Source organism: Engraulis encrasicolus, chromosome 10, assembly GCF_034702125.1.
Source record: "Engraulis encrasicolus isolate BLACKSEA-1 chromosome 10, IST_EnEncr_1.0, whole genome shotgun sequence".
Classification (NCBI taxonomy): Eukaryota; Metazoa; Chordata; class Actinopteri; order Clupeiformes; family Engraulidae; genus Engraulis; species Engraulis encrasicolus.
In genome coordinates this window covers 12,826,631-12,853,892 of record NC_085866.1, presented here as the reverse complement: position 1 = coordinate 12,853,892, position 27,262 = coordinate 12,826,631, and the positions used below count along the sequence as shown (strand labels likewise).

The following is a 27,262-nucleotide window of genomic DNA, read 5'->3' as shown; positions in this document are numbered from 1 at the left end:
ATCATGAACAAGACCCGGCTCCACCATGGGAAGGAGTCTGCCAGGCCCATACGGAGCAGCATGGGAAACCTGCTGTATCAGAAAAGGTGCCTCTTTAATCAGACCTGTCAGTAAATCGGATATTATTTAATACCCCACCCTTCCCATATTCCTTTTTCCTTCTCCTTTTCCGCCTCCTGTGGCTTCAATTTGGTCCAATTGCACGCTCCCTCAGCAAGCACAATATTTATGAGTCACTTTTAATTTCATGTGAAATGCCAGCTCCCTACGGAGGCTCAGGCTTGCGCTGCGCTGCGCTGGGCTGGCCCGTGATGCCGGCGCTCCGCTGAAAGATCCGACAGACAGTGAGCGGTGTGTACATATCTCCAGAGACGGCAGGAGACTTCAGCAGCGCTCTCCTCCAGCTTCCCCTAATCTCATCGCAACCCCCGATCCTGATCTTGAGTCCTGACTCTAACATTTCCACACCACGCAACACCTCTAATTTCCCATGGAACTTGCAGACATAGATCCCTCCCAGCGTAGACTTATTAGGAATATACTGTATACTTGATATGAGGGAATATATACTCAAAAAAGTGAATTGTGAGACTTCACGGGGAAAAAAACTGCATTGCTTTGCAGTATCTTGTGTGATGGATTATAAGATGTAGTTTCCTTCAAAGTCCAAAGAGCAGCTCAGTCTTTTAAAAGGCTTTTTCGGTTTCCTGTAGTGAGTATAAAATGAGACTGTGGTTGCTTGGCTGTTTCTCCACACCAATCTTGTAGAGGAAATCGCCCCCTGCCCACTCGAGTGTTCACAAGCCCCGCATCCCAAAACACAGCCTTGATTACTGTATGTGTGGACGGAACATCTTCGCTGAAGCCGCGGCATCTACAGAAGGGCTGACTCAGCTCAAGTTTCTCCTCAGCTTTTTGCTTTTGTGCGCCGCTAAGCACAACTGGACACGAGCACTAGGGAAGTGCACGAGGTTGCTGTATGGATGATGGGCCAGGGAGGAGTGTGTGTGGGAGTGTGTATGTCATCTCATCTCTCTTTCTGTGTGTGTGTGTGTGTGTGTGTGTGTGTGTGTGTGTGTGTGTGTGTGTGTGTGTGTGTGTGTGTGTGTGTGTGTGTGTGTGTGTGTGTGTGTGTGTGTGTGTGTGTGTGTGTGTAGTTGAAGTGGGCGCACTTGCTTAATGGACATTTGATTATCATCATCATATTAATTCCATCAATCTTTACTAATATGAGTCTTAACTGAGTCAATGATTCCTCTGATAAGTAGGCCTAAGGTCAAATTTCCCCTATGGGCAACTTTCCCAACAAGGGCTTAGGCATTCAGCACACGTTTTTTTGCAGGTGCTTTAGGTATCAATGGGTTAAACTTAACCACACCTTATAGAATAGAGATAAAGCTTTGCTTAAGTGCGGAAAATGTCACCTTTGAATCTTTTTTATAAAATGGGCGACATAACATTTAATTGCATTTACATTCGAAGGGTGTTACGTGAGCACACTTTGATTTCCCAATGCCCATTTGCTGGAGGCGCTATGTGTACTTGTTACAGTTCATTACAAAATAATTAATTAAATAAATTAACAAAATACCAGCACTTCATCTGCCCAAGAGCGTCACATCATTTGCTTAATGCTCAAGCATGCATGGTTCTTTTCCATTTAAAGAACCCTTTAGCACAAATAATGCATTTTTAATTATTATTTTGTGCACACACCAAGTGACTGGACTGCAGTAGCAGTGCTCAACCAAACTCGCCCTCTACATCACCACCAGTATTCTCCCAGCACTGCACTTGTCCTACCACTAACACACACAGCTGCAGGTGGATACTAGGGCTGTAACGATACACTCAACTCACGATTCGGTTCATACACTATCACATCAAATCCTAAGGTTGTTTTCTGGACTACATTACATTGCATTACATTACATTAAATTGCACTTAGCTGACGCTTTCAGTTATTCAAAGCGATTTACAGTTATTATTTTTCAGGGTATTGGTTACAGTCCCTGGAGCAATGTGGGGTTAGGTGCCTTGCTCAAGGGCACTTCAGCCATGGATGGAGATGTAGGGAGAGGTCATAGGGGGGATTCGAACCTGCAACCCCTTGATTGAAAGACCAACTCTCCAACCACTAGGCCACGGCTGCCCATGGCTGGACTAATGGGTAACAACACTTTGAAAGGGCGTATCACGATACTGCCTCCTTGTTTCGCGATACAGTATTGTGACTGTATCACGATTTCTCGGTTCGATACAATATTATTACATCCCTAGTGGATACGGTCTCTGGGGAAGATCAGGCCCTAATTTGGCATGGCTTCACAAACCCACCCTGCCATCAGAGATAGCCACCACCAGCACTTGTCCAACCAAGATCTCACACATCCACCACCATCAACCAGCCTATTATGCATGAAACTGCAAACCACAGCAGGTGAGTCACAGCACTTTAGAGATTTTCCAGCATGAAAACAATCCCCTCGCCACGCCACCCCACCCCACCACCACTCTTCTACTTTTTCTTCTTCACTCTCACAGTGCCACTGGGTTCAAGGTAGAAGCACCCAACAGCTCAAGGACAATGTGAAAAAGGAATGGAAGCTTGTGTTGCCCTAAAACACAAATTCAGTGCTCAGAAAATTATGTAGTAGGCAACAGAACGAAGGCGAGAAAAGAAATGAAAAAAGATTGGGGGGAAAGAGAGGAGAAAAGACAAGGGGAAAAAAAAGAGAGTGAAACGAGCCTCCTGGGAGGTGATGCCAGTGTTAGAGCATGGCTCTACAGTCGCGTTTCAGCTTACAGCGTTGAAGGTCACCTACTAATCAGAATGATGACTCTGTGGTGACATCACATTAATGCATCTCTCCAGGCAAGCTCTTGAAGTCAAGGTGGTAGGCAACAGTGGAAAATCTAGTGGAGAAAGCAAGGTTTTAAAAGTATACTGTACATCTGGGAAAAGGCATTTGTCCTTCTTTCTTAAGAGCTATGAAACACAGTCATGTGGCCCTGCCGGGGTCACGCCTGCCATGCGGCTGACCCGAGTTCGATTCCCGGCCCGGGTCCTTTGCTGACCCCTCCCCGTCTCTCTCCCAATTCGCTTCCTGTCCACCTCTCACACTGTCCTATCAAATAAAGTAGAAAAAAACGAAAAAATATATATTTTTAAAAAGAAACAAAGTCATGTACAGCAGGCAGTTTACGGTACAAGACATTTGGTCTGAAAAAAAATGACAAGGTATGCATTTTCCAGACCTGTGCATATCACATGACTTTCGATATATTGTAATATAGGCTAAATATAGGTTGTTATAGGGTGGGTCAAATATATGAAATATGCCCAACACTACTTCTGAGCTCATCCCTTTGCACAACTAAAAAAAACAAAAGCTTATTCTGTCTTTTACACATTTGTTCATTTCATTCTACATTGATGTGCATTGCACATTTGTCAAAGCAAACTACTTTTGATTACATTTACATGTATATCTTCATTAGAGTAAGTACTCTCTTCTATTCTATTTTCATTTTATTGAAGTCATTCAGAGAGATGCAATGAGCCTGTGCGGAGTCTCTGTGAAGTGATGAACTATCCTACAACATAAATATTTATCTTTATTTGAGTAAGACACAGTAGGATCAAAGTTCAACACTCTCTGAGGAGGAGGCATGTGAAAAAGTAAGGACAGCTTCACTGTGTACAAAGTTTCACATGAAGCCAGTAGTAACAGGCGTGCACAATTTAAATAGATTAATCATCGGTTGGGTGCCTACTGATTAAGCGCTACGGTAGACCCATTAATCTGCATCATTAAAGCAAATTACACAAATGCATCATGGCTGCTTATTGCAGGGGTAGGGTAGGTGCTTTGCTAACAAGATTTAGTGGCTGGGCTAGCTGGGCCAGGACAATTCGTACTGCTCCTGTGCCACCCCTCTAATGAGCCCTACCCAATGAATTACTATAGGAACGCTCTTTTTCCCATCCCACTTTGCCAAGTTTGCCTCCCGTCAGCAGGCCCGCCGACAGGGGGGGGCAAAGGGGTGTGTTGTCCCGGGCCTAGGGAGATAGGGGGCCCAGAATTGGGTCCCCATAACATTGTATGTATTGGACTGGACTGGACAGGGGGCCCTTTCAGATGACTTTGTCCTGGGCCCAGCAAAAGCTGTCAGCGGCCCTGCCCGGCAGGCAGTAGTTTGGTTTGGTGCAAACGTTTCCTCATGCTCGAGAGGCAAGGTTAAAAAAAACTATCTGGATCAGGAGTGTCTCTCTCTTTTCGGGCCAGGATTTCATCATCATGCAATGTTAAGGCATTTTTTTTGTCAGGAGAAAAAATATTTTGTTTCTAAGTGAAGAATGCGCAAATCGATGACAGAGTTTTGAAACATGACAGTGAAATCCAAATGTATCGTTTACCATCTCTCTATTTATCTAACTGCGGATAATGCTCAGCGCAAATCCTCTTAACCCTTAAAATGGCACGTGGGAAGGAAGTTTGTTTAAAGGATATGGATTATATTTTTAAACCAAGTCATTCACTACAACACAGTTGACAGGGAAAAAGAAGCAACTGCTGGAATTCCATTTCAATACATCTCAATACAAAAAATGTTCCCCAGTTCACCATGAAGCTACAGAACAGAAAAGGCATTGTTGTTTGAAAATAAAATGATTGACTCTTTGTCATTAGAAGGGAGGAATAAACACAAAGCGTGTGAATGAACAGTGCCGTCCTCTGGATGATGACAGTATATCCACATACGCCTTACTTAATAAATGAAGATGCTCCTTGGGGGGGGCAGTTGAGTCAAGTGTCTGAACACCACATCAATCATACTTCATGACTGCAGACCTCAGAGTCCACGATTAAAAAAAAAAAAATGTTTTGGATAAAGCTTCGACGCAGAACCAAAAGCCAATGACAATGAGATTACTCCAAGGCAAAAAGATGGGATATTTTGTCTTCATAAAATTTGGACAATGCTGAAACCATAGTTTTCATTGAAATTCTCTCTGCAGTGCACCACACTGTGAATAGTCCTGTACTATTGAACAATTTTTTCTAGTTTCTAGCACTTTCACACATTATGTCGGTTTACTTTTTGAACGCAACCAACAACACCATACCATCCTCATGGCAGGTCATGTGAGAATTCCATATTTATCTGTAGGCTTGTTTATCTTCTAGTCCCCATGACACACACACATGCCTGCACACAAGCACACACCCATATACTACAGAGACAAACACAGAGAAGCATGCCATGCACACACAGACATGCACACACCAAGGCAAACACACAAACACAGACACACACACTTTCATGTTGACTGACAAGATGAGTATCTACTGTAGATGTAAGATTAAAAGGCATCGGCATGATGATCTGCCATGACGTGGGCCTCAGCTATGTGAAGTATGTCTGCACTGCGAGAGAAGACAATAACAGAACGTTTTCTGGCAATGAATGCTGCCTCTGAGCACCTCCATCAGCTGTGTGTGTGTCTGTCTGTGTGTGTGTGTGTGTGTGTGTGTGTGTGTGCGCATGTGCATGTGTGCGTGACTGTGTGTGTCTGTGCGTGTGTGTGCGTGTGCATGCACGCATGTGTGTGTGTGCACGCGCGTGCACGTGTGTGTGTGTGTGTGTGTGTGTGTGTGTGTGTGTGTGTGTCAGCTCTCCAACAGCATGACACCCTCTGCTAATTGCTAACTGTCCCTGTGAGAGGGCAGACATGGGAATGCTGGACACGCGTGGCCGCTTCCTTCCTGTCCTGACCCCTCGCCGCCGCCCCTCCTCCTCCCTCTCCTTCTCTTTCTAACTCCACCACTCTCTCCAGCCCTCCATCCCTCCCCCTGTGTAACCTTTACGAGAAATACAATCAGATTGGGTTAAGAGCTCTCATTAAGGCAGCCATTACCTATTCTCTTGGGGGGGTTTCCAGGGGATGATCAAAGAGCGTCTCTCCGCTCCTCGACCCCTGACTATGACTGTCCAGGGGGCAAAGGCGAAAGTAAGATGGAGAGAGAGAGAGTTGTGTGCAGAGTAGACAGCTCTGCCTGCTGGAAGCAAGACCCCAGGGGTACAACAAATGGCATAGCGAGCAGCTTTCAAAAAGGCTGCAGAGGTTGGGAGCCAGCTGCAGCTGAGTCGACCTCCCAGACCAGCCGTAAAAGCTACTGTACAGTAAGCCGCAGACACTGCAGACAAAAGATAGTTTTACTTAAACACTTTGGAGTTTCTTTTGCCTTAAGACATGTAAAAGTTTTTATCTTGTACCTGACATGTTTCGACGGTGTACTTCCGTCTTCATCAGAGGGTCACTGTGATGTTGATGAGTGACGTGCTTTAAAAACAGCTGATGTTGTTGTGGAGGTGTGACCTCCCTGTCAAAAATGACAGGTTGGTCACACCTCCTGCTGTTAGAGTTGTCCTCTTAGGATGGTGGTCCAGGTGTGTGAGAGCATGTATGCCCCCCCATCCCATGTCTTAAGGCAAAAGAAACTCCAAAGTGTTTAAGTTAAACAGTTAGACATAATGAACTTAATACATATGAAAAGATAATTTTGTTTTGTTGGCATTTGAACTTCACAGCGAGAAAGCAAAAGTATCCCTCCCTGACCCTGACTTTTTCTTTACACATCACTGTATTATTATCTTTGCTTTTTAAAATTTCTGCTACGAAACATTTAAACATTTAGCAACTTCATTCCAAACTTCACGCTTTCAAATGTCCTTTTGCTTCATTTTTGGTAAACACATTGAACTGTCTCTGTGTTGGCTATGTGAAGCGCACTACACCAAATAAATGTGCCATGACCTTTTTTTTGTTCCTCATGCACAAGCATGAATGCCTCCTGGATGGGGTTGCTCAGTGGATGGGATGTGGCAGTGGCGGAACAATTGCACACAGGGCCCCAGGGCAAACCACCTATAGGGCCCCTCCATACAGCCTGCCATGGTCACAATAAGGCCCCCAACACCAATACAGCAGGGCCCTGGGACCCGGGGTAAATGCCCTGCTTGTCCCCCCTATAGCTCTGCCGCTGGGATGTGGTGATTGTGCGGCTCGGCTGTGCACCATGTGTTAGCTTCTGGTTCATGGGGTAAAAACAAAGCTCTGTACTCATGTACTCTCTACACATGCAGAGTACACAGCTGGCAGGTCAACAGGAAAACTTTTTTCAAACGTGTGCTGGATGGATTAGTATGGCTTTCTACACCTATAAATGGTGCACTTAACTATACATGGGTTCTCATTTTTTGTTTTCCCCCTGGCTGTGTACAAATCAACCTCTGATTGTTTGAAACCGCTGTCTGTCAAAAAATTAGCTCACGTGGTTGGCTGCCAGTGTCTTGCCCCTCCTCACAACACTGTTCATAAACAAAACAAAAACCCCATGTATGCTTGCAGTCGGGGCCACTGACAGCTTTGGCTGGGCCCAGGAAAAAGCTGATCTAAAAGGGCCCCAAACCCAATACATAGAATGTAATGAGGATCCAATTCTGGGCCCTCTCTCATTGGGCCCGGGACAAGTGACTCCTTTGTCCCCCCGTGTCAGCTTTCCTGATGGCAGTATCCAAGTTGTACAGTAAACTAGACATCAGAGATATGCACCCTGACGACTGCACACACTACAACATGAGCCATGTTGACAATAATTCAGCAAATGAAGGATAATGAATCATTGTTTGCTTTACTTCTAACTTTGCAGAAACCCTATAGTGCCCTGGAAATAACAGCCAATAACACCACAAATGAGTCTATACTTGCATTAGCTGATTAAATAGATATTGTGCATGCAGCACATCCCCAAGTCGAAAAATGCTTTGACACGGCACTGTCTGTCCAACAAGTCTAAATGTCATGTCGCCACAGGACAGGACAGCCTGGGCAAAAGGTTATTGGCGGCGCATTTACTTAAGAAAGTCAATATGCAGAGGGACACGATGGCAGAGTCTGGCTGAACTGAGCTATGGCGACCCCAGGGAAGTGTGGGCACACCACTTAAACACTGGGGCAGTTTATCTCTGAAATAATTTACACATCTTAATGGATGAATACGCTTTTCCGCACACAGGACAAATGAGGCCTTCATAACTCTGGCACAGTGTCAATGCCCTCCCTCCTTGGTTCCTAAACACCCCATTTCATGCTAAATCAAGCAGGTGTTGATGAATTGCACCATGTCCAACGCTCTCCTTGAGCCGACCACCAGTGTTGAGTAAAATTGCATCACAACTTGGCCGACCGATCCCCCCAGGTGGCAGATTTCAGTCAAACCCCTTCTCTTCTTCTCTCTCTCACTCAGACCATCAATATTTGATCACTCCCGAAATGTGTGTGTATTTTTTTTTGTGCTCCACGTCTGTTTACTCCTGAACGCACAGTTCAAAAGAGCTGTGAAGAAGAACTCATGAGGCCACTACACCTCTCCTTCACCTCCTTCTCCACGTCTTCTACTCCTGTACGACTGCTGAAACAGTAGTACCAAAGAAACTGGATCTAACCAAGAAGCGTCATTTTGTTTCTTTTCCGGTATCCACTTTATGTCGGGTGAACGCCCCTTTAGGAGACCTTCGGTTAGGAGACCTTCGGAGTCCTGAGGTTGAGAATAAATCAAGTCCCCTTAGCGCTGTAGATGGCGGTAGCGTACGTCTTGAGCAAACACCTCAAAAATAGAAGAAGAAGGAGGGGACAACGCCCCCTTAGGAGACCCAACTTGAGCCCACGCTTTTGCATTGAGTGGGCGTGGTTTGCGTTATCTTTCTCTTATCCAGTATTTTTGGTAGTACTGTATTCAGTTGAAGGTGAAGGTGAAGAAGAGACCATCCCAGGAAAAGGTGCAGGACAAAGGCTGACTGTAGTTTCGAAGTGAGATTCCAGCCATGAAATAATAAAAGAAAACAAAAAGGATTTTAAGTGTGCGGACCTCTCGCTTCGAAACTACAGTAGTAGCCTACTGTAAGCCTGTACCTTCGCCAAAACAGAGAGCATCTCTGCACTTCCCTTGTGCTTTCATCAGGCATAATGAGGGGAGTGAGTGTGCCTCCTGCTCTTGCTGTTATTTCTCTGTGCCTGCCTCATTCATATTTGATTATTCCAGCAAGATATCATGAAGTGAGGGAGATGTCATTTGGCATTGGAGACCTTGCATAATATACTGAGCATTGAAGACTGAATATTACAGTGTGCTATGGAAACAGGCAGGTAAAAAAATAAAATAAACAGTGCACCCCACTGAAATTCAAGTGAAATCTCATTAGAATAAATAGAAAACGTAATGCACTGGAGCATCATAAGGTTACAGAGTTCCTCTTCATCTTCCTCTTCTCTCTTGTTAAAAGCACTTCCCGTGCCCTCTCTCTTTTTAAGATAGGAGCCCTGCCCTAAAAGGAAAGGGAAAATATCTCCAAATTTAGCCGTCGGTCGGATATTCCCTCAATGGGCCTGCTGCTGGTATCTACTGTTAGAAACACTGTTTACAGCACGAGGCCCGTCCAGCGATGGGACATGGCTTGAATCTAAATGAGTGTTTGCAGATGCATCTGCTCAGATAACAAATTCAAGCAGCTCAACCACATTCCACTCCATATGAAATAAGAAGGGGGGCAATCTGATCTGAAATTTCCAAGCACCGCCGCCATCCATGAACTTTGCTACTGGCTGTAGACACACATTACTGCATCTCGAAATGCTCTCTAATATCACATTTTTTCCTTTATCGCACTAAGCAGGAAAGATATGAATAATATGTCAGAGGCTTGGATAATGAAATAAGCAATATTACAGATTCTTAACGGACCGATGGCCCCTGGGAGTTGGCGCGATCCAATTAAAATGAGGGTCTGGGCTTGTAGGTGTTCCGTGAGCACTTACTCCAATATCACTGTTCAGTGTCATTGGGATATCGACAAACAGACAATCTTATTCTGGGAAAGAGCTGAGAACGCAATCTGCAAATGGAACAGTAGACTATGGCCTCGAGCATGCCGTCTCCTTATACCACCCTGCAGCCTTGAAACTGAGAGACTGGCCACGCTTCACATCCTCACATCCTCACACTACAAAAGCACTGCACCACTTAACATAGAGGCCAGAAATGTGGACTTTTTAAGGTAAAAATAGGAGGCACATGTACAGCACATACTGTGTGCAAGAACAGGAGTCAAATTGAAATAATAATTAATACCGGTAATTCTGTTTCAGTTTTAAGGTTAATGGCAAACAAGGTTAATAAGATTATATAAATCAGGCAAATAAATCTATTTGCCTGCAACTGAGCCACTAGGCTGGGATTGCTTATGGTCCAGTTCTCAACACTTAGTTGGTTCACATTTACAGACCAATAGCTCGGTCCAAAAGCCCAGAGTGGATTTTCTATTACACATTACACAACCAGAGGACTGTGCAAGGCAATTTGCTGAATTTGACAAAAAGAAATTGTATGGGATTAGCATCACGATGTGCAACTTCTGGAAGTCTGAAAATACAGTAGTGTGTGCCAAAGGCAACACAGAAAGCTGTTGCTGTGGCCATGCCCTCCCCACCTGCTCCCGGACTGCTTTGTCATTTGGGTTGTTGGTGAGGTGACAGTGTTGTATGCACAGTATGCAAGTGCTATACTGAAGCATATTTCTCTTTCAGAATAGTGTCACTGACTACTAACACTGCGTCCCTAGCTACTGATGCCATCATTTTTATTCAGAGGAGAAATATAATAATGGACCGTAAATCTCATTTCACATTAATGGCTGCTGTCAGATCAAATCAGTGTCATTGTGCCCAAATTAAAGAGGTGTGAAGGTGGAAAGAACATGAGGAGCTTTCACCAGCTCGCCTTCCAGATTAGTTTGTGGTTCAACATTTTAATTAGCAGCTTGAGAGCTCATACTGAATCCCAATACAGTACACCAAACAGGTGATCGAAGATGAACATGAACCTTGAACCAACAGCATTCAATGCTCATCCCGAATGAAGCATATCCACTTTGTGCCTCTCCATAAATTCTAACATCTTGACCTTTCATTTGCAAGCATCTTGCAAGAGATATAAACGAACACGGCGATGAAGATTACAATAAACTCAGCGTTACATGATTGGGAGCAGCTCCAGATAATAGATCTCACTCACTACGTGCAGTATCGTTACAGCTGAGCATCTGGCGGCCAGTGCGTAATTGATCCATCCAGTGGACAGGCGGCGCACATGGAAGAAATATTTGATGCTACCCGGACATTACGACAGGACTGCAGCACGGCACATGCCATAAATATCTTGGATTCATGGTGAGCTCCATTTAAACCATTCAAAAGTCCTGCTACTCTATCGGGATAAGCCGGGGATGGACCTTGGCTCAGGCTGGCAGCTGCTGCAAGGCATGCAAGGCACGTATGTGCACACTGTACAGTATTTCCATTAAGGTGCACATAATATGGGGGAAAAGTTGCACATGATGAATGAACCATTTGTATTTCTATTTAATAATACATCTCCATCGACCCAATTAGCTTTGAACAATGCTTAAATTAGTCCAGCAGCTGCTTTCCTTTACATTTTTCACACAAATAGGTTTCCCACTGTTTTTTCAAATGTTGTACGCCACACTGCAGGCGCACAGAACAGTAAGAATGAATGAGCATGTTGATCGACACCGACCACTCAATCAAAGAAATTCCTGATGAGGAATGAAGAGACTACCGTAAGAAGCGAGCTGGTGCAACACACTTGTAACCAACGACAGCAATGCGTATTTCCAAGAAAACAAAGGGCTATCCATTCGTTTTCCATGGCTCATTGTTAACACCAGGTCAAAACATCACATTTAACCTCGTAATCTAACTATCTTATCTTCAATACATCCAAACACAGGACAACTGCACGGGGTAGACAAGGCTACTTCTTCGCGCAAGTGCATAACTCAAGAGGCATGATTGTACCCGTCTAATAACTCGAAGTTACAGTCACATCACCCGTCGTCTTGTGTTTCCACCAGTAAGCGCGCAACACTACAGTGGTTGCAAAAGTTAGTCCCCACACAGAACACGTCAAATCAAAAAGTCTGCTACCATGACACATGGGGAAGGAAAAGTGCGCCCCGTGGGCACAAGAAAGAGTTATCTTACTTCTCCGGTGTGGCATTTTCCTGTATTATTCCAAGGGCTTGGTGACAATTGCCCTGTTGAAGTCTGCAAGTAAGAAGGTGCCGCTGGTATTCGTCTTTCAGACAGGCGTTTTCATCACATAGCTCTGTAACTTGCTGCTCGAGCTCCTCAATACGAATCTTTTGCTTTTCCAGCAACTCCTGTTGGGTTTCGATTATTTTGTTAAGCTCCTTCAGATATTCCGCAGCCTTGTTTGGGTTGTCGACGGGGCTCTCCATCTCGTTCCCATACAGGCTGCCCGTGCCATGAAATGTCAGTCGTCTCTCCATTTGGGCGAATCACCGTATTATTACATGTACGTGTCCCCTGTGTTCCGCCATTGTTTACATTTTTTAAGTTCAGTAACTGAAAGTGAGACACCGGAGCTGGAGAGCACACGTCCGCGGCACACCGCTGTTCACACGCTCTGCACCAACCTCCGCGCAGCCGTTCCACCGAGAGGAAACCTATTTAACCCTTTGAAGGGTTGTCACCTCGCAATTTATTGTGTCGCCCCTGTACAAAAGGATATTATACAGATTTGCGGTGCATTAGGCTAAAGCATTGGTAGGCTATAGAATTTAGACAACAACAACAGTAAATAAATATATAAATATGAAAAAAATAAATATAAGAATATATCAATAAATAATAAAAATAAATATAAAAGAATATTTACTAAAGCTTTAGCTGGTTTTAGTATCCCACAATCTTGACTTTTTTTTCCCTCTATAGTTTAGGCCTAAGGCAGCCTGGTGAGAACAGATGCAGTGCAGTGATTTCCTCTATATCTGCAATTCCAATAACTTTGATGATGAGAGTAAGATGTCAAAAAAAAAAATCTCTCGCCACAGAAGTGTGTGTCTTCCCCAGATGGAATGGAAGAGAATGTATAATTTCTTTTATTTTGATATTACTGGGCAGCAGTGGTGAAGAAAAGACAATGAAATCGCCCAGGATCTAGGTATTCTGATGTCTCAGTTATTGGACTGGTGCATCTTTGGCATCACTTTCCTTCAAGTATGTGACTGCGTCCTTTTAAGTGTACTCAAAGGCATAGGAAGATGACAGGGAGACAGACAAAAAAAAAGAGACAGAAGAGAGAGAAAAGAGAGAACACTTATTCCCATGGTAGCAAGCACTGATCCCATTTTGAAACGGATCCCTGTCGCCGCTGCTCCTCTTTGATCCCAGCGGTGAGGGTGGATTAGACAGGTTTAGTCATGGGCTGTTGCCTTTTTGTCCACACCTCTTCACCGCTTAACTTGCCACTTCCAAGATCACAGATGTAGATATGTATGCAGCCAGTGTACTATTCTCTCCTCCCCAACCTGTTCCTTTTGTCAGAGCACCATAGAACAGAACCTTCTACAGTAGGTGGTGGCAGGGGCGCTGACAGATTTTGCTGAGTCCAGGACAAAGTCATCTGAAAGGGCCCCCTACCCAATACATACAATGTAATGGGGACCCAATTCTGGCCCCCTATCTCCCTGGGCCCGGGCCAACTGACCCCTTTGCCCCCCCTGTCGGCTTCCCTGGGTGGTGGAGCCGTGACAGGACACAGGAGGGCTGTTTGGCAGATGAGAGGGAAGCGGCTGCTGCTGGTGCTGGTGGTGAGCTGCTGCTGCTGAGGGGGGGAGTGAATGCCTCTGCAGGGTAAAGTGAAGTGAAGTGAAGTGGGGCTCTGCTGCAGCGCTAGGATCCTCCTGGCGATGAGCCAGATGGCAGTCCCTGTACCCCCACAACCCCCCACCCTCTCTCTCTCTCTCTCTCTCTCACACACACACACACACACACACACACACACACACACACACACACACACACACACACACACACACACACACACACACACACACACACACACACACACACACACACACGCACTTTCTGATGAGGGCTGTCCTCAGTATGGTATTCCGGATATCCCAACACCTCTCCCAGACAGTTGTAAGCCCTGAGGCATCAGTGGATGCTGGACCAATGGGCTGGGGCATGTGCTGCTGGGCAACACAGGATGCCAGAGTCCAGTCCAATCCAGTCATAGCACTTGATGCCCTCTATACAGAGTATATCCTCCACAAGTATTATCAGGGATGCTGACGGGGGGTGGGAGTGGGGACAAAGGGGTCAGTTGTCCCGGTTCCAAAGAGAGAGGGGCCCCAGAGATGGTTTCTTGCTACATCGTATGTATTTTGTGGGGGCCCTTTGAGATGACTTTGTCCTGGGCCCGGACAAAGCTGTCAGCGGCGCCGGGTATTATGTCTTCGTCTTCAGTATGTACATTGTTGTACTAATGGGTGAGTCATTAGTCTCCCCACAGGAGAAATTGCAGTGTTAGAGCAACAATTGCGATAATTGCAATAATTTACAAAAACAACTTATACAGCAGTAATTTACAAAAATCAGGAGAGCTGAAATGTAGTCCACATAGAGTTATAATGTGGTGTGCTTCCACAAACCTTCTTTATGATACTTTCACGTTGGAATTAAACAGTCACCCATGTTTGGAAAGTACTGCAAGTCTTGTTCTGCTCCGAAAACGATTGCTGTCCAGAGGCTCTCGTCACACAATAGCCTTGACCGCATGTGTGGAGGTTGGGGACATCATCCTCACTAACAGGTACTGTCTGTACCCACATCCATGCCCGATTTTGTGTCTTAACAGGATATGGAGAAATTCAATTCAATCCATGCTTTTATTTCCTGTAGAGTTGACTATTTCAATACTGTACCTATCAGCCTTCCCCAAAAGTAACTTAGGCAGGTGCAACTAATCCAATGCTGCTGCTAGACTTCTAACCAAAAAAGTAAACTATACAGAAAATTAAAGGAAGGATTAATTTATCTATAGCCTGTTTATATACAAAATCAGGGATCATATCCAGTACTTAGGTCATTGCACTGGCTCCTGGTGAGGTTTAGAATGGAGTTTAAAACTCAATGGAAGGATAAGGGTCTGTGTGTGTGTGTGTGTGCGTGCGTGCGTGCATGTTTCTGTCCGTCACTCATCCTCTGAATTCACTCATTCAGCTTCTCCATCCAAAGATTTCTGGTGGCAGGCCGCCAGCCTGAGAAATATCATGTAGTGTGAGATCTCCAAACTAGCAAGAAGCACAATCCCTCATTTCACCACCAACTAATACAGAACCAATGAGCTCTGAACTGTCAAATGCAATGCGTCTCTTCCCCAGTGTTCCTGACAGACTGATATCAGACCAAAAGTTGTGAAAGTCCAACATATCCGATGTCAATGCCACCTGGGAAACAAAATCTCCTCTTGTTCTTTCAAGTCTCAATATAGCACAGGACTTGGAGAGCTGCAGTATTTAGGTGTCTGCCAAATAGAATGTTTGACAAAAAACACCAGATCGATTTTTTTTTACACCTATTTTTGATAAGCTGCAACAATTTTGAACTGTTCACGTACTTTACCAAGTATAGAGGTCAGCCTGTTTCAGGAGATACTACAACATATAGGAATTATAGACCACAGAAAAATATAACACTTTCAAAGTAGTATTTTAATTAGCTACTCTCTAGTCAAAATGGGCGGCTCTAACTCATCAGTTCATAACTGCCAACTGATCGGTTAGTACTGTAGATCAGCAAGATAATTGTAATGGTAGATTTTGATGAAGGGTTGACAACAGCAAGAACAGAATATGACGAATTAATTCAGATCACGATTTATTAAACAAAACTCAGAGCAAGGCAGCATCTAGTATTAGATACAAAATATCTTTACATTTTAAAACTTTTTTTTAACACAAACCATGGTTGAATGCAAACAACTGTATGAATACCACATGAATGCAATGAATATGACAACTGAGACTTAAGGGGAGGTTAAACTGTTGGTACCTTTCCCTCTAAAATCATCAAATTTAGCACAGAAACTGAATGTCACCAGAAAGATCAGTGCGGTCCAGTTGAACTCAAGATATTCAAAATATACACAAAAGTCAGAGCTTCAGCATTTTCACAAGTACATTGCAGAAGTCATGATTAATTGCCATAGTTAATGACACTGCAGTCATAGACGGCCACATAGGAAACCCCAAAACAACTTGATTTGAATCCGTAAGTGCCAGACATGCATATGTGCATGTCCTCCTTTTCACAGGTATTGTTAAGTGATGATGATCGGCCGTTAGAGAAGTACCAACTGCACCGAACAAGAAAGCCATCTCACATTTCATGTTTCACATTATAACTGAGGTGTGAGGAGAAGTCTTGATAGCTTCCAAGAGGTGTCGCACAAGACTTTGTAGGCAATAAATACCAAACGTACTGTAAGAGAATTCAAGATTGATAGAAAACAAAATCAACTGGCCTCTTCAATTTCACTGTCGGTCTAGTATTGATCACGGGACGGAACCAGTGGTTACACTTTTGGCAATGCTACACTGCGTTGGATTTAAAAAACAAAACAGCAATTTTCGGTTTGCATAATACAAACAAACTGTGCCCCGCCTGAGTTTCCTGAGTTTCACAACAAACTTCAAAACAATGTCACATCATCATTCATCAACCTGAAAGCCAAGGTACAAAAAACAATGGAAAAATACCCAGAGCTGCAGACAGTGCAAAGCAGAAAACAAACTGGTCATATAAATAAAAGCTAGTTCAGCGTAGAAGAAAGAAAAACCAAAACAAAAAAAACAATATAAGCCATTCCAAAAAATTAAAAACACTTCAACTGAAACAAAGGCTTCTTTATAACCAGAGGCCTTGTTTCATATTTGTACTTATTAGCTGTACACAGCTGCACACAAAATCATAATTACCGTACGTACAAGTGCAAACAGCACACCATGCATGCGTGTATCTTCTTCTAACCATCATCCTTTAGTCACATTCTCTCGTAAAAACAAACACGCGCAACAATAACATCTCTCTCACTTTTGCACACTCGCACTCACTCACACACACACACACATACACACACAAACACACGCGCGCACACACACGTACACACACAGACGCACACACAGACGCACGCAACAAAAACATCTCTCTCACTCTTGTGCACACACACACACGCACGCACACACACGCACTCACGCACACTCCTCTGTTCGGATTACACATACACATACTCGTATTACAGGACACACTCAGGAAACGAAGAAAAAAAAGCAAGCAGCTCTGTCATAGTCGCTGGAGTGAATAAGGCACTTTTCGCTCCACACGCTGACACTTCTGGCCTCTTGGGGTCCGGCCTGTCCGACTGGGCCAGCAAGCGCTAGCGGGAGTTGTAGTCGGGCGAGTAGAGCCGGTACCGAGGGCTGCTATTGGCTGACGACGGGCTGTGGTTCTTGAAGGGACTCGAGGGAGGAGAGGCTGGGACTGGATCACAAATAAGCAGAGATTTTATTTTGTTAGAGGGGTTCAAATCGAATCAGTTTTTGTTTGTTTGTTTACATTTATGGCCAAATATGCAACTGTGGCTATTTCATGGCCAATACAGGTAATAGAATTCGCCTCAAATTAAAAATCTACAATGATATAAATAATTGAATAAATGCATTAAATAAGTTTCGTCACATCAATACATTTTAAATAGTTCAAAACCTTTAAAGGTGGGACCTTATTAAAAATACCAAAAATAGTGTCTTCTTTAAAAAACTGTTGTCTTTTTAAAATCGGATCAGACACACCAAATCAACACACTCTGGTTCTGCACTACAACTGCCTAAGTGCTTTAACTTAAATCTCAAAAGGTTAAAGAGTAAAAACGGTTGGTCATGTAACATACTCTACAGAGATTTAAATGAACATATTGCTCCATTTTTAAATTCAAACCAAGTAAATTGAAAAAACACACAAATATACAGCTGCAAATATACCACTCATGAGAACAGAATATCGATTACAACGCCTCATCTTAAAACAATTCAACGAATCAAGACAACTCAGGAAGGAGAACAACAAAGTAAAAAGTAATAACACGTCAAGCCTATTGCACAACCATGTCTCATAGGAACAAATAGAGCTCGACAGAGGAGAGGTGAGAGAGCCTGGTCCTACTGTTTGTTTGTTTGTTTACATTTATGGCCACTGTGGCTATTTCATGGCCAGTACAGGTAATACAATTCACTTCACATTCAAAATCAACAATGATATAAATAATTAAATAAATAAATAAATACATTAAATAAGTTTGGTCACATCAATACATTTTAAAAAGTTCAAAATCATTAAAGGTGGGACCTTATTAAAAATACCAAAAATAGTGTCTTCTTTAAAAAATTGTTGCCTGGTTCTACTGTACCTGGTAGGGGAGGAGTGGTTTGGATGAACGCAGGGTGAGGACTCGGGTCCTTTGGAGAGAAGAGCGCGTGGCACACTAGAGGGAGGAAGGGGAAAAGGGGGTGCACACACAGGCATCCAGGGGCGCTTTGTCATTGACACAGTTATTTGTCAACAGGCAAACCGCAATAAATGGGCCTCATTAGGAGAGTGCTTATACTGTGCACATCTCTATCGATTCGGTGGACATTTGGTAATTGCTTTAAACTGTTGATACCCAGAAGGCAACGGCTGGGGTGAGGGCTGTGTGTGTGTGTGTGTGTGTGTGTGTGTGTGTGTGTGTGTGTGTGTGTGTGTGTGTGTGTGTGTGTGTGTGTGTGTGTGTGTGTGTGCGTGCGTGCGTGCGTGCGTGCGCAATTAGAGACTGTGCGCGTGAGAGAGAAAGTGTACAATTGTGACTGTATATAAAATAAAGACTGTATGTGTCCTGGACAATTGATACCGTGTGCGTGTATGTGTGTGTGTGTGTGTGTGTGTGTGCATGGTGAACTCACCGATGACCACGAGGGCAGTGACTGCGAGCAGCATGAAGAGTGTGAAGAACATGACCTGGTAGGAGTCCAGGAAGTGCTGCAGGACTCCAGCTCCCTCCGAGCCCAGCGGCACGCTCACTGCCACACAGTGGGGGGAAAACCATCAGGAATGGAAGAGAATGCAGTGCATGCACATCAGTAGCACAGGTACTGGGCCAAACAGAAGTGTATGTGTCCTGGACAATAGATACCGTGTGCGTGTACGCGTGTGCGTGTGCGCGTGCGCGCGCGCGTGTGTGTGTGTGTGTGTGTGTGTGTGTGTAGGACTCCTGCTCCCTCCGAGCCCAGGGGCGCGCTCACTGCCACACAGTGGGGGAAAAAAAGAACATCAGGACCCCATTTCTCAAAAGGATCGTTGCTAATCAGTTAGCAACTTAGTAAGTTGCCAATGGGAAATTGCATGGTAACCAAGTAAGTTGCTAACTTAGTTAGCAACAACGCTTTTGAGAAATGACCTCCCGGAATGTCAGAGAATGCGCGCACATCAGTAGCACAGGTACTGGACCAAACAGAAGACAACTGCAAGGAAATTATAAAAGGTCCGCAACACTGTTGCTGATATGGAAGTTGCACTTTGATGAAGGACTGAGCGTCCGAAAGTTTGTGCCATTACACTTTGTTTGGAAGCATAGAACAGTGCTTCAGACCTTTATCATTCCTTTAAAAAAAAAAAAAAACTGTTACTGTTTCACCTTGAGCAAACTTGAATATAAGTATATAAGTAACTTAAGTTAGGTCACCCGATTAAAAAACAGATTAAAAGTTGGATTTAATCAACTTAAAATGTCATTTTCATGCCGTTCCTCCATTCAACTCAGTTATCAGCAAACAAATTTCACTGCCACGGGATCAATGTCGATATACAATATCCATCTATGTAACCATCCCCCCTCATTCCAGGGGAAAGCCACCACTGTCCTAGTATCAAGGACAAGTTCATTTCCCTCATGGTGTATATGATGACCAACCTCTCTGCTGAATCATGGCCTCTGCCACGTGCATGATGGTGACCGGAATGGTGACGACCTGTGCGGACGAGGGGCTCTTGATGGACAGGCTGGCCGAGGAGGCCGCCAGAGTGTCGAGAGCCGTGACGGTGTACTTGATGAAGCTGGGGTAGGACAGGGACACCTCCTTCTCACTGACGCCCACTGCAGAGGAGCTGGAGCTCACCTGCACAGGTGTGGAGGAGAAAATGCATTAGTAGGGCATCTCCAGAATGACGAAAACATAGCCTGATGATCATCGACTTTCAAATCTCTTCGTCACTAGGAGGGCTAACGGAAACAAGGACTTCAATTCAGTGGCGTGTTGCATAAACCTACACTGTAGTACAATATAAACAGTGATTAAATATGGCTCATCATGTTTGCCCGGTAAACTGACATAAGAATTTACATGACCAAATATGAACACGACACAACATTTGAAATGACACTGCTGAAGTTAATATCAAGATTGGCATTTCTTTCTTCATTCCATAATAATAATTTGAATTCATAATTTAAACTCTAGGAGTAAAATACACTCATTTTCCACCCGTCTTTAACACTCAAATGAGCAACTCAGAGTCAGACTTATCCATATGGCACATTGACACTAGATTGTTCCCTAAATGCTTGAAAGGAAAACGGCAACAGTGAGTGAGTGAGTGAGTGAGTGACGCGTCACCTCCAAGCTGTCGAGGGCGTCTGGAGAGCCAAACACGGTGACGTCGGCCGACGTGTGCTGGTTGCTAAGGATGACCTCGTTCTGGTCGGCATAGAGACCGGGGTTGACGGGGAGTAGTGCTCCGACCTGCTCCCCTGAGAAGTGGCTGCCCTCCACACCAGCCTTGACCAGCAGGTTGGTGCTGGACATGCTCAGAGTCTTCACGTGCTGCTCCGTCACCGGCTGCAGGGCCAGCACACAGCTGTAGAAGCCTAAGGGGACCATGCATGCATTAGGAGTGTAAATATAATAATCAAAATGTATCGATACATCGTGATATAATCTGACGATTGAAACGAGTCGCATCGCATCGTATCATGGGGTGTTCTTAAGTACTGAAAATAATCGAATCACTGGCCCCTGCCCAATGACCTAGCTCCATAACATAATAGAAGTGGAAAAGTAATTGGAAAAAAGTCGAGTCGAATCGAATCGAATCGTATCGTATCGTGGGGCATTCGTAAGTATTGAAAATAATCGAATCGCATTGCATCGAATGATAAGATGTTGATATTGAATCATATCGTCATGGAGGCTACACCTCTAACATGCATGCATGCACACAAAATGCACCATTTAACAGAAGTGATCAAATGCTTCACAGGCTTTACCAACATAATGAAATACACTGTGGAATTAATGGGATAACAATGAGTATTGCCAGGCCAGCAGCAGACAGCAGTTGCAGTATATGTACAATAGGAAACAATTGCACACAAAATACACGAGTTGTTAAGGGCTTCAGTCTGCGTTAGCTGTGAAAGACTTCAACTTAGCATTAATGACATAATATATATTTTTTTAAACTTTGCAGAAGTTCAGTCAAGAAAGGAATAATATTCAGCCTGTTATTGTCATTGAATAATTGACAAGAGTGATGCAAGACCCTGATGCAAAAAAGCTCAGAATAAGACACTTGATGATGTCATACTATTATTGTTTTCCGCTTCAAGGCTTCGCCTGCTGAACGTAGTTAATTGAGAAATGAATACAGCAGGTGTTGCATAGCAATATTTCCAGCTGCTATCTAACTTGTGTCACAACTTTTGCTGTGTTCTAACAGGAGCGCAAATCCTTTTACCACCTATAATCGTTTATTTTATTGTAATTATATAACGAGGTTTAGCTTCTGAACATCCATCCACATTTTAGAGACTCAAATATAATTACATATCAGCATCTCGGATAATTTGTAGTGCTATATATTATATATATGAAGCAAACACAAGTTCCTGAAATAAACTTGAATATTTTTGCACTTTTGCAAGCCATAGCTATAGACCATGTCTTACAAATACAACTCTTTTGGTGTAGATTTACCGTGTACCAACTCTTTCCCCATATCTATGGACACAGATAATGTGATTTCACAATGTAATCTTTTAAAAAGACAGAGACGAAAAGAGATGTATGTTTTGGTATAATCACGTACTCACTATCTGCTCACACAGACAGAAACATGGAATCATAAGTGTAGATATAGACTACTACAAGACCTAACCAATGAACGAAGGTTATGTATATAACCACGGTTCTATGAGTTCCGGATGACCGCCAGAGGCGGTGCTTTCAGCACTGAATATTCATATTACGGATCAAGCAGGTCGAGAATTAATATCAACAAAGTAACACGTGACCTGGGTGACGTTGTAGCGGCGCTTACGGGCGGGCACTGAATAAGCCAAAGTTCAGGCGCCAGACAGGCCTTTAAATCCTGTCACTAAATAAGCTTCCGTCAGCAATAAAATAATAAGTCAAAATAAGCGAACAACAACCCAAGGATTAAATCAGCACGTCTTTATCAAAACTCAAAGACACAAAAATAGACGCTTAACAAAAAACAACACCAGCCGAGCCGGTTACCCAAGTCATCAGTGTGTGTATGAAGGAGAAAAGAAAAAGGATATCAGTGTTTGGATGTAGGGGAGTGCGTTATGTGCGTGTGTGTATGTGTGTAGTTGAGGTGAAGCCCCTAGCAGAGCGCGCAGCGGCGGGAGGGGGTATGTGCGTTTTGGAGGAGAAGCAGAGCGAGGAGGAGGTATGTGCGTGTGTGCATGTGTGTGTGATTGTAGGTGAAGCAGAGCGAGGGTCCACTGCAGCGTGGATGAGTTACTCAGAGCGCATTTTTACTCCAACAGCAAGGAAAGGATTCGGACTCACGGGTTTTGCTGGAGTGGCGAATATTAGTCTGTCCGGGAGCCTTTGGGCAACAACAGACCCGGCCAACGACTTCCTTTTGGCTCTCAGATCGCTTTCGGAGTCTTCCCCAGTGTGTAGTTCCTTTGTGGCGGTTGGGTAGTTTTTTGCGCTAGTAATCTTACGCCGTAAGTTTGGTGGGTTTCGCTCTGGTGCTTCTCTGTGCTTCTCTCTCTCTCTCTCTCTCTCTCTCTCTCTCTCTCTGAGAATGCTCAAAACTAGCATCTAACAAGCGGTGCCAGCTTACGGCCACACCCCTCAATCAGATCTCGCTGCAGGTGCGTCTCATCTTCAGGTAGAGAACTGCTTAAGTGGCCTCAATTATGTGTATGTGTGTTTGTGGGTGCAGTGTGCTACTGGGGCATTGGAAACAATTAGTCTCAGAGACCAGGGTGGAAATGAATTCCGCCACAACACAGTCACCCGGTGACCCCGTGTCATGGGTTAAAACACCGGCGAACCCAGGAAGTGACCTCTTGGCAAATCTTCTCGAACACACTCCGAGTGACTGCCAAGCTCTGGCGGTCATCCGGAACTCATAGAACCGTGGTTATATACATAACATTCGTTCTATTTCGTTCCTCCTGACCGCCAGAGGCGGTGCTTTCAGCACTGGATGACCAATACCAACAAAGTCATGAGGAGTGCCTACCCGTCGTCAGCACTACTGAGACGGCCTGAAGCCACCGCCAGCACCACAGTAACATGTGGGGCAACATCAAGAAAACCAGGCAATGGTGCAGCCTGATGCCGAGGAGGCCGTGCTGCATACGTCCTTGCACGTACCAACGGCCACATGGAAGCCAGTGTAACCTGGCCCAAAGGATCCACGAGCTCCCTGAGTGAGAACCACAGGGGGCAGCAAGTAAGCAGTTAGCATAGCAGTTGACGGGGACACCTGTGCCACCCCGTAGCGGTACCATACCACCCGGTGCCACAAACGGGAGGAGCCACAATGGAAGAGGCGAACCACGGAAAAGGTCAACAACAGGGCACTGGACGCCCATAAGGAAGTTGCTCCCATGCCCCTCAGACTAGTGTCGGCCCCTGAAAGCAGCTGCTGCAGCAGGCCCATAGAGGGCAAGGACTCAAGGCGGAATACACGACACATGACAGATGAGCCGCCCGCCCCGAACAAGACCGCAAGACAGTCCAGAGAACATCTGAGGGCAATCAGGATGGCCAGTCCCTACATTCATCCAAGGTACGGCCATCATCAGGGGGCTCACAGGTCGCAGGCAGTGTCGGACTGCCACCGCAGACCAACCGTCCAGGGCAGCAGCAGTGGGCACGACCTCACTGCGCAAGGGCAGCAGCAGTGGGCATGACCTCACGGCGCAAGGGCAGAGCAGAACAGACGCGAGGTCGGCATGCCCAACACCTGGAAGGAGCGGAGAGCAAGGAAGGAGAGGCTCCACTTCCAATGCCCGCAAGTACGCTGGTCATAAGCAGAAATCGACGCCTAGAGACACCAGGCCAGGGGTCTGCATGTCGAGAACAGGGCAAAGCGCACCAGGTCGAGAACAACAGCGTGAGCGAAACAAAACCACATGCAGCATCGGCCGCACGGCCGGGGCGAAATAAAAGCAGCGTCGTGCCTTGCCCAAAGCGGACGGACCAAAGGGACATATGGGGGCCTCAGGAAGAGAGCAGACGGCTTCCAGCAAGGCCCCGACAAGGGTGCCGCGCAAGCCATACCAATCACTGTACCACGGCCAAGGTCCTGTGTGACTCTGCCCCGGCACTCAGGCCAGACAGGCGAATGCCAGCAACCAGGAGTCAAAGAGAACTCTCACAGGGGGCGCCCCAAAGCGGTCCATGGGGCTGAGAGAAGGCCAACAAGACGTGGGACATCGAGAACCCAATGCATGTCGTATGCAACGCTGCATCATAGTCCTCGCAGACGAGCTCATCTGCGACGCGTCCAAGCAGCCAGGGCAGTGTTCCCCGCCAGTCCAACGCCCTGTCCGACGAGGCAAGGAGGGCGGCCAGAAGTGGTGCAATACCCGGCAAGGCCATAGATGCAGCAGCCCGGCCAATGCCTGATCGCCGACCACAGTGTCACGGTCAGCCAAACACCACTAAAGGCCACATAGGGGCCATCGGTATAGACAGTCGGGACAGGCACGGTAACCAGTAGTAGGTACAGCCACTGCAGCAGAGACGTGTAAACAGTCCAAGCGCAGGGGGCGTGACGCCCATGACAAGTCAACTGTGATGCCCCTGCAGCAGACGGCAGAGCATGAAGCTGAACCAGCCAGACACAGAATCCACAGTCGTAGGGGCGTGTACGCCTACCGGTGCCCAGAACACTCATGTGAGACCATCCATAGTGAAGCCAACAGAGCGAACAGTCGTAAGCCACCAAAAACTCAAAGGGAGAGTCCGGAGTGGGGTCACTCCCTTACAGTAGTAGCAGTCAGAGTGGCATCCTGACCCCCGGACACACCACACATGAAGTGGGGAAACATGAAGAGCAATGGGAGAAGGAGCGGTAACGCTCCATCATACCAGTAGCAGCCGCAGCTGCAGTGGTGCGTGCGCCAATGGCACTCTTAAGTAGCCCATGGCGAGTCCACGCATAGCCCAAGAGCTCGGGGGGGCGACGTGCAGCAGTCGACCTACGCGCCACAGTCGAGGACAATGAAGGAAGCACCTGGGTCCTGTACTCAGCAATGCCGACATACACGTGCACCAGTCACAGAGGCGTAAGCCCAACGGCACACTCCGCGAGCCAAGGGGCAAAAAAGTCCCAGGCTCCACCAGGTCAGGAGGACGACGACATGCCAGACGTACGACAGTGGGCAAAAGCGGACAACAGGACGCAGAGCATAACTTGCATACCGAAGCCACAGCAGAAGAGGCGAAGGCACCAACTGCAATCACAACCGTCCACGGTGAAGCCGGCCAAGGCCAACAGACTCCAGACAGTCCCGCAGGAGTGCCAAAGAGCATAAAACAGGGTATGGTGTGAAACCACTCACCCAGAGCATCAGCAGTCGTACAGGCGGAAACGCCAACGGTGCATGCAAGGAGCTGATTGGCGGAGACACCCACGGTCAGCCAAACCCAGGAGAACGACCAGAACAAGTCATGAGGTAGGCAAAAGCAAGCTACACAGAGGGGCATGAAGCGGAGCAACACGCGCAACTGTAGCAGCCATGGCGGTTGAGGTGCCCCGGGCGTCCACAAGAAGCCGATGGATGAAACAGCCGACAGCAGGTGGTATCCAGGAGAGCGACAGACAGTCGCAGGACGCTGAATGGTAGAGAACAGCAGAGGAGCGGGGAGCACACATGCGGTCTCATGCAAGTCATGCAGTCATGCAAGAAAGCAAGTATGCAAGCATGCGAAGCAACCGAGCAAGTCACGTAAACCGGAATGGCACGGTGCGTATGGCCCAGGGGCAGCTGTAGTAGCCGTGGCAGCAACAAGCATGCCAGGGTGGAGGCCACCCGTGGCCAGAAACCCACTCTGGAGCAGTAGCAGGTATGGCACTCACAAGTAGCCGTTGGGCGAAAAACACCCATGGCCAACCAACCCAGAAAGGGGCCAGTGCCAATGCAATGCAACAAGCAATGCAACTGGGCTGTGACGGTGTCACCCGAACAGAGGGCATGGCGCGGGCATCGGCGGCAGGCGACAGCTGTGGTAGCGGTGGTCGACAGTCGTGGTGGCGGTGGGCGACAGCTGTGGCGGCAGAGGGCAACAGCCGTGGCGGCAGAGGGTGACAGCTGTGGCGGCGGAGGACGACAGCCATGGCGGCGGCGTGCGACCGTCCGGGTCGCTGGCAGGCAGGGCACATGTGAAAACACTGTCATCGTGTGTCAGAGGCTGCAGGTCGGCAAAACAGGGCCGACAACTCCACCAGGTCAGTCGACAACTTGTCCACCACCGAGGGCAAGGAGTCTGGGCACATCCGCGATACCTCCAAGGAAGCGTGAGGTCACCCCATTGTGCCTGCTTGGCCTCGCTGCAGCAGCCGGCGTCATCTACAGCCCCCCTTGGCCAGCGGAACGGTAGACCGAGGGCCAAACCGCGTCAGCCCGGCAGTAAGTGCTCTCGCACGCAGACCTGAGCAGGCAACACAGGCCACATCTGTAAACCTCAGCCGCAGGCGTCTCAGCTCCAGGCAGGAGGGTCGACACCAGTCCCAGGGGCCTAGACGGCAATGCATCAGTCAGGCAGGCAGGCACACAGGGCGAGGACACCCCAGTGGTAGCCGAGAGGGAAGCCAGCAGTCGGACAGTCAGGGCCGACAGGTAAACAAGGCAATACACACAGCAGGGCGAAGACACCCCAGTGGTAGCCGATGCAAGCCTGTAACCAGGTGAGGCAAGAGCTCCAGGCCAACTGGTGA

At 46.3% G+C, this 27,262-nt stretch overlaps 2 protein-coding genes across 4 annotated transcripts in view; both read right to left on the bottom strand.

The window, feature by feature from the left end:
* Positions 1-12,576, bottom strand: part of LOC134456628 (IQ motif and SEC7 domain-containing protein 1-like) — a 204,914-nt gene extending 192,338 nt beyond the window's left edge. For all 3 annotated transcript variants that reach the window (XM_063208048.1, XM_063208053.1, XM_063208055.1), the window contains exon 1: positions 12,131-12,576. In XM_063208048.1, coding sequence (XP_063064118.1) covers positions 12,131-12,438 — 308 coding nt within the window. In that variant the 5' untranslated portion in view covers positions 12,439-12,576. The remainder of the gene's footprint in view (positions 1-12,130) is intronic.
* Positions 12,577-15,825: 3,249 nt separating this feature from the next.
* nup210 (nucleoporin 210) overlaps positions 15,826-27,262 on the bottom strand; it is an 81,610-nt gene continuing 70,173 nt past the window's right edge. The window contains exons 36-40 of the mRNA XM_063208044.1: positions 20,668-20,918; positions 19,965-20,169; positions 18,958-19,074; positions 18,426-18,500; positions 15,826-17,500 (exon numbers count right to left, since the gene is read on the bottom strand). Of these exons, the coding sequence (XP_063064114.1) occupies positions 17,397-17,500; positions 18,426-18,500; positions 18,958-19,074; positions 19,965-20,169; positions 20,668-20,918 (752 nt within the window). The 3' untranslated portion in view covers positions 15,826-17,396. The remainder of the gene's footprint in view (positions 17,501-18,425; positions 18,501-18,957; positions 19,075-19,964; positions 20,170-20,667; positions 20,919-27,262) is intronic.